Genomic DNA, 12,892 nt, shown 5'->3' on the forward strand with positions numbered 1-12,892 from the left:
AATGAGACTTGCTCAGGGAGGTATATGCATATTACTCTGACATTCAGTTTTATCACATATATCACCCATTTAATACATATTGACTTAGTATATATCCGATGTGATCATAAATTATGTCAAGTGTGTAATTGCTCGGATGTCTGCATGTTTTGTACGTATGGCCATGGAGTCGACATTCATATGGGTATATATTACACACCTATACAAATTCACCATACTAGATGATCCCTTGCATAAACACGATTTATCTCTTAAGAATAAAATAGAAAGCCGTAATTCACTTTGTGTTCATGAATTAAATGAAGTATTGATTTTGTCATATCTGCGCATTTCATGGGTACTTCCTAGAGAGCTAAACTAAATAACGTGACAAACTGATTCTACCGGGGATATCACGCACTATGACGTAATCATTGTTATAGATGCTCCTCCGCATGAACATAAATAATTTCTCTAGGTACTTGTTTTGGTCTTACCTACGTGTTCTGTGTGTTTTATCGAGGAAGTTAAATGAGAATAAATGTTACATTCAGTTGTATCACAATTATCACGTAATTATACGCATTTAATATCTGTTGTACTGAACAATCCCTTGCGCGATCACGTGTCCTAGGCAAGAGAGCTAAGCCAAACCAACATGACGAACTCTCTGTTACTGAATAACCGGCTATTAGAATTAACAGCTGGAGAAAGCCCTAAACTAAATCTAGAAAATCCGAAGCTGCATCATCGATGCAGCACATCGTGATCATCGATGCATATTCTAACAGTTTCGTAAAACTGATATAAGTCTTAATCATCGGATCTGTACCCTCTTCGGTTTAGTCAATTCTCTTGGTCCGATCCGTCAGATGGCTCTTATAAATCGGAATATATATAGTATGAGTATTCTTACAAAATGAAAGCGAGACGAAAGGATCCTTTGACCTTTATACTATTTGTGTTCATAGCAAAACTCTCTTTATCATGAATGGTGGCGTTGAATGGTTCCTCCATGCTTTGATTTGATTGGATTAAGACCTGGTTGGGCTTTCCTTGTCTCATTCACACGTGATCTACAAAGATATTCTTCTCCAGCTCATTCCCTCCTTCTATTTCAAGGAGTTAACAGCTCGTGCCACGGGAAATATAGTCTAATTCGAATTTCAAAATAAAATCCACAGAGTGATCTTGTCCATCGCTATAATTCTACAACAAATTGAGCAATGGTATAGTTATTACTCCTATATATGCACACCGTAAGTTCGGTAAGATTACTTATAATAGTAATTTTATAACTGTTATATTGTCTCTGAAAGAGTACAATATTATGCGATCAATATTGATCTTGAAATTTTTACGCTAGATCACCTTACCAGTAAATGATTGATATAACAGGTACTCCGAATTTATTGAAGGCATTCTCGGGATATAATTATCGAAAAAGGGTAAATATTTGGAAGTGAATTATATAATTCGATGTACCATGGTTTATAAAAACATCTTTCATTGAAGAGATTTATCCGCTTTAACTATGACTCATGTACATGATATTACTCGTCCCTCCTGAAGCGGAAGGATGATTTTTCACTTCATCTGATTTTGGGACGCAGCACCTGTCATTTTACTTGCAGCTCTCGGGTACGGGTTCTTAGTATATTGCAACCCAAGAATAATCTTTTTTAGTGAGCAAATTATCGGATATATTAGTTTTATAGGGAAATTCTAACGTGACTTTAAGTTATGATGATATACTTGGTATATCAGTTCAAGTGTTTCGTATTTTAGTTCAAGTGTTTAGTACTTTTACTATTTGTAATGAATTATATCAAATACTAGACATTTGAATTAAAATACTAAACATTTCAACTGAAAGTAAAAGTAATAAATGCTCGTACTAATCACAAGTGCTAAAAGTACTAGACACTTGAACTAAAGTGCTAAACACTTGAACTGAAAGTACTAATATATGTTACCGTGACTCGAAGTCATACTAGAAAGACCTTACTCTTACAATTTCGGAAATAATGAAGCATTTAAGATTGCTTTCTTCGCTCAATATGTGTATTTATCGGGTTTCGAACTTGCATTATCATCCTTATGGGAACTGATATTGATTACCACTTAACTTTCAATTAACTGATATCTAAAAATCATTTTTTCGATAGATAATAATGGTGGTTAGCAGTAATGATAAGTTGGTAACCTTACTGCCCCCGCTTTATAATGTTCGGGCTCTCGCATTCAACCGCGAACGTATCAGACGATCTGAACGACTAGCTCAAGTATTGGCCCCGCACCAAAGGCCTCGTACAGTTCATTGAAATCGGTGTCCTCCAAGCCCAAGCGAAAAGCACACTTCTAATAAATATTTTGACGCAAATGCATAGAGGGGATTCGAACCCAAAACCTTGGGATTACCAAACTATATAGGAGTAAGTTTGGAATTACTAAACTATCACCTTTGATGGTAGCTAAAAATCTTCTTTAATGAAGTATCGGTGCATCCAATGTATAAGTAGACAATAACCAGCGGACTCCGCCGGAGGACAGCCGTGTCCGCGCATTGTTCGGGCTTTTGTTTCTTCTCGTAGTCTTGTGTCCGTGGTCCATAGGCCTATTTGCAGGTCCACCATCATAGAAGCCTAATGGCGGCCCATCATCTCATCTCTAATCCCCCATTGGATTTCTCCCAAAGATAAAAGAAGATGCACGATGATGTTTGATCAAATTCAAGCTTCACGCGTCAACCATGACTTATTCGAAAAAATTGTCCGGTCCCTCTAATCAATCGTTCACTATATACATAGGTATTGTTACATCAAACTTTTCACCAAAGAAAAATTGATTCATAAATGGCAGAAACGATTCTTTAAAAGGACCCAAGAAACTCGGATTCCCATTAAGAAAATTATCTGTTTAGTCTCAAGCTAATCATTTGAATGGAACTATGCTTCTCTCGTGATATGTGCTTGAGTGCAACCTTTCGATATGGTTGCCGCCAAGAGAATTTCAAGTGCATTGGATTTAATGATGTACATGTGTGGAGTCCAACGTGAATCAATCGCCAAGCTTAGTTATCAATGATCATCTTGGGTATGCTTTTCCCCTTTAATAAAGTGCTCATTATGACCTTAGGAAAGGAAATAGCCTCAAGTTGATATTAGGACAAATTTCTCTACATATTGATGATATAGAGCAGAAAGTCTGCAATATTACATCAAACCAGCACTTGGTCTCATACTTGCATGTTTTGTGACGCTTGATTAGGAATATGTATATACGTATTAACGTGACATTCGATTTTATCACAGATATCACATATTTATACAGATTTATTGTGATGAATGATCTATTGTTAGTGCAAGTACTTTTTTGAATAAAGTTGAAAGTTACAATTCACTTCCTATCCGATGCGATCATAAATCATGTCAAGAATCAACTTGCTTGGACCACGTCTGCGCATTTCGTATGTCCGGCCCATGGAATCAAAGCAAAATAGCGTGACATTTATATGGATAACACGCACCTATACAAATTCCCTGCGGTCGATGATCCCGTGCATAAACCCGATTTATCTTTTAAGAATAAAGTAAAAGTCGTAATTCACTTCGTATACATTGTGTTCATGAATTAAATTAAGTACTTTATTTGGTCGTATCTGTGGGTTTCATGTGCACTTCCGAGGGAGCTAAACCATGGATATCACGCACTTAAGACATAATCATGGTAATAGATGCTCCTTCCCATGAACACAAATAATATCTCTAGATACTTGTTTTGGTCTTATCTATGTGTTGATTGTGTTCGGTCAAGAGGGTTAAATCAGAATAAACGTGACATTTGGTTTCTGTCACAATTATCACGCAATCATGCGCATTTAATATCTACTATACTAAACATTTCCCTGTACGATCAAGTGTTCCAAGCAACAGAGTTAAATCAGAATAAGCGTGACATTCAGTTCTCTCACAGTTATCACGCAATCAAACGCATTTAATATATATCGTACAAAACATTCCCCTGCACGATCACACGTCCCGGGCAAGAAAGCTAACTCGAACAGATGTAGTGAACTCCCCGTTACCCAATAACCGGCGATCAGAAGTAACCGTTAGGAAAAGCATTAAAATCTACAGAATCGAGAGCAACATTGGGCCCAGCATACAGTCGAACATTGACAACCCTTTTGAAAATGCCCCTGTAGGTCACGACTCTTGGTGCATATGTTCTTGCAACTTCATAGAGCTCGTATCAGTCTCAACCATCGGATTTGTATCGATTCCGGTTTAACCGATTCCCTTGACCCGACCCGCCCGGTCGAGGGGAAGAGAGGTGGTCAAGGAAACCGCAGGAGGGAAGGGCGCGACGACACGAAGGGGGCCACGCGGTGGGGCTATTGCCGTTTTGTCAAAAGCCTAAACACGTGCCACCTCCGTGATTCCGGAGCAAAACAAAAAATAAAAGGCCCCTCCCTTCAAACAGTGGCAGTATCGTAAATAGTGGACTTTCCCAGGGCAAATAACTCCACCCACTACGTTTTTAGCTCACCTTCTCCAAACCAAACCTCCATCCATAATTACTTTCCCCTCAGCGGAACGGAAAGGGACCCGCCCCTTCCTCCCCGCCAAATCCTAATCCGAAACCGGCGAGAGAGAGAGAGGGGGGTCGCCGTTGGCCGGAGGAGATGGCGTCGGGGACGAGGACGCCGACGTGGAGGGAGCGGGAGAACAACAAGCGGAGGGAGAGGAGGCGGCGGGCGATCGCGGCGAAGATCTACGCTGGGCTGAGGATGTACGGGAACTACAAGCTCCCCAAGCACTGCGACAACAACGAGGTCCTGAAGGCCCTCTGCAATGAAGCCGGCTGGACCGTCGAGGAAGACGGCACTACTTACCGCAAGGTAAACGAACCAGATCATAAACACTAGTACACTACCTAATCACATCCTTCATATATACATGCATCCGCCACTGCTCTGCTACTGCCACTGCTGCTCGGGTTAGCGGCTTCTCTGTTTCGATTGCTTCGGTTACGAACCCTTGCCGAGCTCGGAGGAGAAACTTGCGTGCTTGGACAACTCGTTTCTCCGGCTCTCTCTCTCTCTCTCTTTTTTCTTTTTCTTTTTTTCTTTTTTTTAAAGAAAATGGTCGGAAGATTGTGGCCGACAGCTTCCATTACATGTCGGAAGCGGCAAAAGTCATCAATGGAAGAGTGAATTCAGGAGGAAAACAACAAAATTCTTTTTTTTTTTGGTACTCTTCTGGGATTCTCGAAACAGTTTTCTCAAAAAAAAAAAAAAGTCCGACGATGAGCAAGTCATTGGCAAATTAGATGAAGCATTGCTGTGCTTCTTTCTTCTTCATTTGCAGCGGACTCTGTTCTCGTCCTTCCTTTTTCTTTTTTTTTTGACCTTTTCCTATGTTTTTGTTGCTTTTGATTTTTAAAGACTGCACGAAACACAGATTTTCACAAAAGATATGCTCGCTCGTCTTCTTCGTCGAAACCCACGCGGCAGAGCAACGCCTCTGTCACTTTGCAGAGGCCTTGTCAGGCCTGCCACCCGCAAGACCACAATGCCCCAGCTGCTCATTCTCTATACAGCCTTAAAAAAAACGTAAATTTGACCATTTCTCGAGGGTATTCTGGTAATTGGGGCTCTTTGGGTTTTGCCTTTTTCTGCTTTGCTTCAATGCTATGCTAACGAACCGACGTCTTCCCTTCACTTTCCGGTAGGGAGGACAGTTTCTCGTGAGAAGCAGAGACTCTGCTCTCGGGATGGCAATTGTTGCAGAATAGTTATTATTGCCGTCACCCTTACCGGATTGCCACTGCAGAAACACCTGACAAACGTACAAACTCTGAGGGTAATCCCGTCATTTCACCATAGGGACCACAAATGAAGAGCTAAACGGGGTGGGGCCAAAATTTTGTTATCCGGGTAATTATTGTCCGAGATTCCCGGGGTGTGTAGTGAATTAGTCCACTTTTCGGCACGGGAGAAATCGAAAGTGAGATGTTCGTGCCCGTGTTCGATTATCGTTAGTGGGAATTTTCATATCCTTTGACTAGGCTTATGGCTTATGGGTCTCTTTACGGTCGAGAAAAGAAAAAGAAGAGAGGGCATTATATGCTTTGCAAAATGGTCTTACTTTTCTTTTAAAGAGCTGATTGATGAAAAGTTCTTGTTAGTGGCAATGGAATGATGAAGGGACTGTGTTAAAAGTGTAAAATTTCCATTCTTGGATTCCTCTCTTTGGGCTGTAACAAAGCTGACTATGTTTCGATTTCGGGGGGTGTAATTTCGGGTGTTCGGAGATGACGTGGCTTTGGACGTTAGATTAGCATCCCGCCTTTAAGCAAAGTCTCTTTGTTTCTGTCTGCAATCTTCATGCAGTAGTTTTCCGTAAAGTCGAGATCTTGATTTGAAGTTTCCCGTTGGTGATGTCTCGGCATGCATTACTGGGATTTTTTTTTTTAACTATTGCTTTTGGATAAAGCCGCTTGAAAATGTTGACTGATGCCCAGAGTGCGTTTTCTTCCTGAATTTAGTTTTTGTTAGAGGTTTGATACAACTCACAGGTCACTCCCTCATGGCTGACTCCTTCAATGGGGAATGGGTCCCGTTGTCGGGCTTTTGTGCAAAAATGTCGAGATACATTTAGCATGCCACTGTGTTTGGAGGAGCAGAATCTACAACCAAGTCTGAGGAACTACCCCACCTGTTTGACAATTCATGCCAACTAATGATGATCAGAAAAGGAAAGAATCCCGAAACAAAACTTAATTATACTGGAAAGACTGCCCCGAGTGATCTTGCTCGTTGCTTTGAATCGGATGTTTAGTTGTCTACTACTCTAATCAGTTCCGGTATTATAAGAATTGGTATATATGGGGGAAATTTCTGCAATTCGGTTGATCGAGTGAACATTGTCATCCAACAATTTTATGTAACCATGATAATGCTCTGAGATTTCTTCTGTGTCTGCTCTTCTTCTGCATTTGCAGGGATGCAAACCCGTGGAACGCATGGAAATTGTGGGAGGCTCGACATCGGCGAGCCCGTACTCGTCGTACCAGCCCAGCCCCTGTGCATCCTATGACCCGAGTCCTGCCTCATCGTCCTTCCCGAGCCCGGTTCGGTCTAATTGCCCTCCCAATCCAAATGGAAGCGCCGATGCGAGTTCTCTCATCCCATGGCTCAAAAATCTCTCATCGGGCTCATCCTCAGCTTCGTCCAAGCTTCCTTTCAATCTCTATGGGGGCTCCATAAGTGCTCCTGTCACGCCCCCTCTGAGCTCTCCTACCTGTCGAACCCCAAGAACTGACTGGGATGACCAGAACAGTGGAATGGCTTGGGCAGGGCATGGGCAGCATGGTTCATTCCTGCCAGCATCGACCCCTCCAAGCCCGGTCAGGCAAGGCATTCCTGACTCTGGCTGGCCGAGTGGGCCCTCTTCGCCCACATTCAGCCTCGTCGCTCGGAACCCATTTGGCTTCAAGGAGGATTGTCTGTCTAGGGGAGCGTCAAGGATGTGGACCCCGGGGCAAAGCGGGACATGTTCTCCAGCAATTCCTGCTGGGCTAGATAACAATGCGGACATTCCGATGTCAGACTGTACAATTGCAGCGGAGTTTGCTTTCAGAAGCAACGCGGTGGGATTTGTGAAACCGTGGGAAGGGGAGAGGATTCATGAGGAGTGCGTCTCTGATGATCTCGAACTCACTCTCGGGAACTCCAGCACCAGGTACAATACAAATATCTAGTACTTACTGTCCTTTTTCTGTTCGTGGAACTTTTCTTCCATTTTCCTTTTCTTCCAAAAGCACGAAAATAATAAGAGAGACACGTTTCGAACCGCGTTTCGACAAATGCATCTTTTTCCCCAAAACTAATGGAAAATTTTTACTTTCATCCTAGCAAACGATTAGATTGAAAAAGGAGCACATGCATGTTTTGAACGAAGTTAGTGCCACATTCTCTGGAACCGAACAACAATCGGCTCGAAATCCTCTCATAACATGCTTGTGTGGCTTTGTGTTAGGTAAATGCAGGTTTATGGAGAGTTGTAGCTTTTATGTGTCCTGCCTGAGCCATTTGCAGCAGTTTATTGTGGAGATTGAAGTCTGGGTGTTTCAATTGGCATGAAGAGCCAGCCAAACAAGTACAGTGACTAGGACAGGATCAGCTGTCTTTGTTTTATCCTTCCTTTCTCTATTTTCCTTTTCAGTTTTTTCTTTTTTAATTTCTTTGTTGTTCAGAAGAACCAAAAAAATTAAATTATAAATAGTTCATGAGTGGTGAATTTGCCCAATTCAGTTTGCTAAGCTGCAATTTCTCAAGCCTTTACTATCTTCCTCCACAGAAGGCTTTTGTTCCTGCATCATCTCACTCCATGGCATTATGCTTGAAAAGTGTAGTTGATGCTGACACTTAATGGTTCATCACGAAACTTTTCTTACCCGAACTCAGCACGGCATCTTGTACTGTCGTCCTTCATTTAATTTCTAGCCTCCACCATGCTGGTTCAAACAATCAAACCAGCAGGTTCTATATTCTTGTGACGTATCTCGACTTCGAAAATTGAAGCATTCGCATAACAGAAACAGTAAGGATAAAGATGACACTGAAGAGGTAATATCTAGGAGCAGTCTCCACACTTCAAACTCCAAAGTAGATCCAAGTACCCATCATACTCCGGTTTGATGTAGCTGCAACAGTCGATAGATGCAAACATCAAATGTGTATTCTACAATGCATTTGACAGCAGAGACTAGAAATTAAAAAGCAAGGAGTAAAATTATTGCCATTAGATTTTTCCAAGTTGCAGATTGCAAAATATGCAGAGGTCTGAAAGGAAAATATGCAGAAGATAGACTGCGAAATATCTCACCCGTGTCGAAACAGGAAGTCAATTATAACAAGTGAGCAATTGGACTTGAAGAAGTTAGTCCTCCGTATGATATTCGCAACCTGGGGCACGGGGACTAGCTTGAAGCTCTCCACTTCTCCATCTGTTGCAACAATATTCAGTTGAGGAGACCATAGATTTATTGACATGTTTGTTTACCAAATCAAATTTAACTTTATTTTTTCTTTTCCCAACTACTTTTGTCTCCTCTCCTTAAATTAAACTAAATTAAATTAAATCAAACTTAACTTCGTTACTAAACGCAAATATCTCAACCAAGATAAATCATAAAAGTAGAACCATAGATGCTCAAGAGGAAACGAGCTTCCTCTAATCTTACCTTGATTAATTGGTATGAAGTCCTCTGGGAGTTTCAGATCGTAACAAAACAAAACATCTCTCTTGAATCTGTAGCCGTCTATGTCCATGTAGGAAACAGCACCAACGGGAATTGCCCTGAATTGATTTGGGGCAAATGCAACAGTAAATAACCAACAGAAAGAATGTACTTCATAATTCATAGACATTAGCAATGCAGTAAGCCACCGGCTGGAAATGGTTCTGGGGATTCCTGCTTCCTCTTCACATTCCTTCATAACATTCTCCCCGCAAGCAACATCGTGAGGCTGCAGTCACAATCTTGTTAGAGAGAGATTCACAATAACAGTTCATATGCCAAAAGTGTGACCAAAAGCATAACAGTATAATGAATGAGAATGATGAACGATTACGAACCAGTCCCCCCGCAACAAGGTGATCAAGCATCCCAGGAAATGTGGATTTTTCACGACTTCTCTTTCCGATCCATAGAAGTTTCTCACCATCTCTTTCCACATAGCCATTCATGTGTACTCCATAGGCCTATTTTAATGAATGATGCCAAATAACCCAAAGTCAGACAACATAATATGTGGCCATGTCACAAACTAAGGAATGGAAACAAATGTGAGATACAACCATACGAAATACTCGAGTTTTACATGGCAATTCCATTTAAAACGTTTCCATTCCTTCCTAAGACGTTTGTTTTTCAAGTATTTGCATCTATGCAGGTTCTCAGTTCTGCTCCCCGCATTAGACAATCTTTAGACAAAGAAAAGAATCTACCAAAAGCGATTCATACCTATATATTGCAAGACATTGATACCAAATGTGTAAACTAATGTATACAAAGAGCAAGGATGGACCTTTATGCCAAAATAAGGGGCTGCGGCACGTTCGAGAGAGAAAACTATCGAAGACCCAAATGATGATTTTACAGGGTACAGCTGGAAAGGAGATGACAAAAGAATTCACAATAAGTCATACAACATAATTGCATTTTGCAAAGTTACAGTCGAAGCGATAATGGTTCAACGAGTAAAAGGCTAATCTTCAAGCCTATGAAACATTGGGTTTCCAGACTAGAGTGGATTGTGCGATCTACATATAGTACCTCGTTCCTTATACCTGGAATCAAAGCATCACCCAAGCATTCCACAACTCGAGCAACTGCTTTGGTCTTGTCCTCGGGTGTCCTCAGAGACGGGCTCAAACCTACATGATAACCGAATCCACTCTCATAGGAACCGTCTCGAGGAAAAACGAACACATCCTCGAAGTCCTTCAAGTGTTTAGTAAAGCTGCACAAGTTTGAATTCGAACTCCAAATCAACCCCGGGTCATCTTTCGAAGATCTCAATGTGGAAGATGCACTACCAGCGGTTTCAGTGATTTGTATAGGTGACCGCCAAAAATTAAATCTTTCCACACAAATTCGAGCTAATCAAATTCCAAGCTATAAATCGTTGCAATTACCCATTGTGAATGTAACCAACAACTTCAGCTCCGACGACGAACGGCAGAAACTCAGATACGAATTCCTGGAACGAGAAATTCGAGAATGAGAAACACTGCTTCGTGCGTTCAAATATGAGGCAGAAACAGAGCCAGAATGGGTTCATTGATCGTTACGTTGCCACGGTTGCAGAGCTTGATCCTCTCGCGGAACCCGCCGAGGTCCGAGCGGTCGTCCCAAGAGAACTCCGGCTGAGAGACGTGTTCGACGTCGTCCCAAGTGAAGCTGCCGGCGGGATTTGAGATGGAGAGTGAAGCGCATTTGACTGGGGTTAAGGTGAAGTTGCAGGGACGGAATTGGAAGGGTTCGGTTAGCTTTCGGCTCGTAGGAACAGAGCGAGAAGTCCCGAGAGAGCAGAGAGAAGCGACTCTGTGAGTCAAAGCGGAAGCCATTGGAGAGCGAGGGAGACGGAGACGGGAGATACTGAGGAAGAAGAAGATGGAGAGATGGAGATGGGCCCTATGGGCAGAAGAGTGGGCCCACAGGGAGTTGGGCCATATGGGCCGAAGAGTAGGCCCAGGAGGAGTTGGGCTTGGACTCCGGAAAACACTTTTCTACTACATTTCAGGGAATGGAGAATGGAGTTCACCTCTCTCCAATTTTTATTACTGCCTTCCTTTTCCCAGAAAACGGTATTATTGTTCGAATGTTCCATGCAGAGAAGGTAGGGAGACTACCAGGCCGCCTAATATCGTTGATGTCATGATTGGAATTTCATCCGTCGTCGAATGATCTTTCGCAACTACAAGCACATTCTATCGTATTAGAGGAAGAAACGACGTGGGATCTTAGCATTCTATAAACTTATGATATCTAGATATATGACTGAAAGTTATGCCATATATCACATGATGCTTGACTAGATGAGTCATATCATTATCATGTCCTCTTATTAGGACGACAATGCCCCATATAGATATCATTTATCTAAATGGAATATGTTTCTTAATTACTTATTATTCACATTATATCAATTTATGTAATAATGTAGGTGACATATAGATAAAAAAATACATGATACAAATAATTATCTATGAATAAAATTTGTTAATTTACTTTCAACTTGTCCATAATTTGATGGTTGTTAATTAATTGAATTATTTAGGGTCCTTCATGATTATATTTAAAATTGGTCTAACTTTGCCTTCGCCACTCCTTAGTACATATACCAACTTTCAATTTTGTATCACGTTTAATACGATATCAATTTCACTTTTAATTTCAGTTATTTGCCAACATGGTATTGAATAGTTCCATGTGGTTCACCAAAGCTAATCTAAGTGGCTCCAAAAGAATTTTTAATTAGGTTGTCGGCAACCCTAGAAAAATGGTGGTGGCCTTCGGCACCCCCAACCCAAATAAAAAAGGAAATGGTGAAAGGAAAAGGAACAAGGGGGCCAAGAGTTTTTCTTATATAAAATCCAAAATTAATACTCAACGTCTTTTATCCTTTAAGTACGACATCAAGTTTTAGTTATGTGAATAGAGAAAGTCCAAAATAATTTATTAAATTGGTTGTTAGTGAACCTACAAAAACAGTGGTGGCCTTTGGTGCCTTACCACCCAAATAAAAAAAATGAAAGGAAAAGGAAAAGGGAGCCAAGAGTTTTTTCTTATATAAATCCCAAAATTAATATTCGACGTCCATTCTCTTTTAGTAAGATCTCAAGTTTTAGTCATTTGCATAGAGATGGTTTATGATCGGTAGAGCATTACCCTTTAGTAGGTGGACCTGGGCTTGAATTTGAAATTGTAGAGATCCATTATTTTAAGTTTTCGAATACTAGGGATACATACAAAGAAAAAATCAAAATTAATCCTTCTAATTAAGTTAAAAAAAAAAGATCCGTGAGTTTAAATTTGCAATATATATCTAAATTTTGAAAAAGAAAATATTTTAAATATAAGCTAATTTGTATATCTAAGGTTTTCGATATATTTTTTTAAAAAAATTCTAGCTAAAAGTTAAGAAAAAAATATACAGGCTCGACCATGGTGAAAGTTCATTTAGGCGAGGGATTAATTGGGCTATATATTGTCCAAGTCGAATTTACAAACACTGGGCAAAAGAGGAAATTTTTTATTAAAAAAAGGTGGAATTAAATGTTCATCGAAAAAAGTGGTCCAATCATAATGGTCATTTCGACTAAGAGGTCAATCGGAT

At 40.7% G+C, this 12,892-nt stretch overlaps 2 protein-coding genes across 3 annotated transcripts; one reads left to right on the top strand and one right to left on the bottom strand.

The window, feature by feature from the left end:
• The first annotated feature begins 4,146 nt into the window (after positions 1–4,146).
• On the top strand, positions 4,147–8,322 carry LOC116205053 (BES1/BZR1 homolog protein 4-like). Its single transcript, XM_031537495.1, has 3 exons — positions 4,147–4,882; positions 6,988–7,727; positions 8,025–8,322. Exons 1-3 carry the CDS (start codon positions 4,667–4,669, stop codon positions 8,026–8,028), a joined length of 960 nt encoding a protein of 319 aa, XP_031393355.1. The 5' UTR covers positions 4,147–4,666; the 3' UTR covers positions 8,029–8,322.
• Positions 8,323–8,438: 116 nt separating this feature from the next.
• Positions 8,439–11,149, bottom strand: LOC116205052 (nudix hydrolase 20, chloroplastic-like). 2 transcript variants are annotated; one of them, XM_031537494.1, is made up of 9 exons: positions 10,845–11,147; positions 10,689–10,753; positions 10,327–10,513; positions 10,079–10,159; positions 9,627–9,752; positions 9,438–9,517; positions 9,232–9,347; positions 8,874–8,994; positions 8,439–8,691 (listed from the first exon to the last, which is right to left on the bottom strand). In XM_031537494.1, the coding sequence occupies exons 1-9, from the start codon at positions 11,118–11,120 to the stop codon at positions 8,622–8,624; spliced, it is 1,122 nt and encodes a 373-aa protein (XP_031393354.1). In that variant the 5' UTR covers positions 11,121–11,147; the 3' UTR covers positions 8,439–8,621. The 2 variants fall into 2 exon arrangements, with proteins under 2 accessions (XP_031393354.1, XP_031393353.1); XM_031537493.1 differs by having other exon boundaries at positions 9,232–9,517; positions 10,845–11,149.
• Positions 11,150–12,892: the final 1,743 nt, after the last annotated feature.

The sequence above is a fragment of the Punica granatum genome, chromosome 4 (genome assembly GCF_007655135.1).
Source record: "Punica granatum isolate Tunisia-2019 chromosome 4, ASM765513v2, whole genome shotgun sequence".
NCBI lineage: Eukaryota > Viridiplantae > Streptophyta > Magnoliopsida > Myrtales > Lythraceae > Punica > Punica granatum.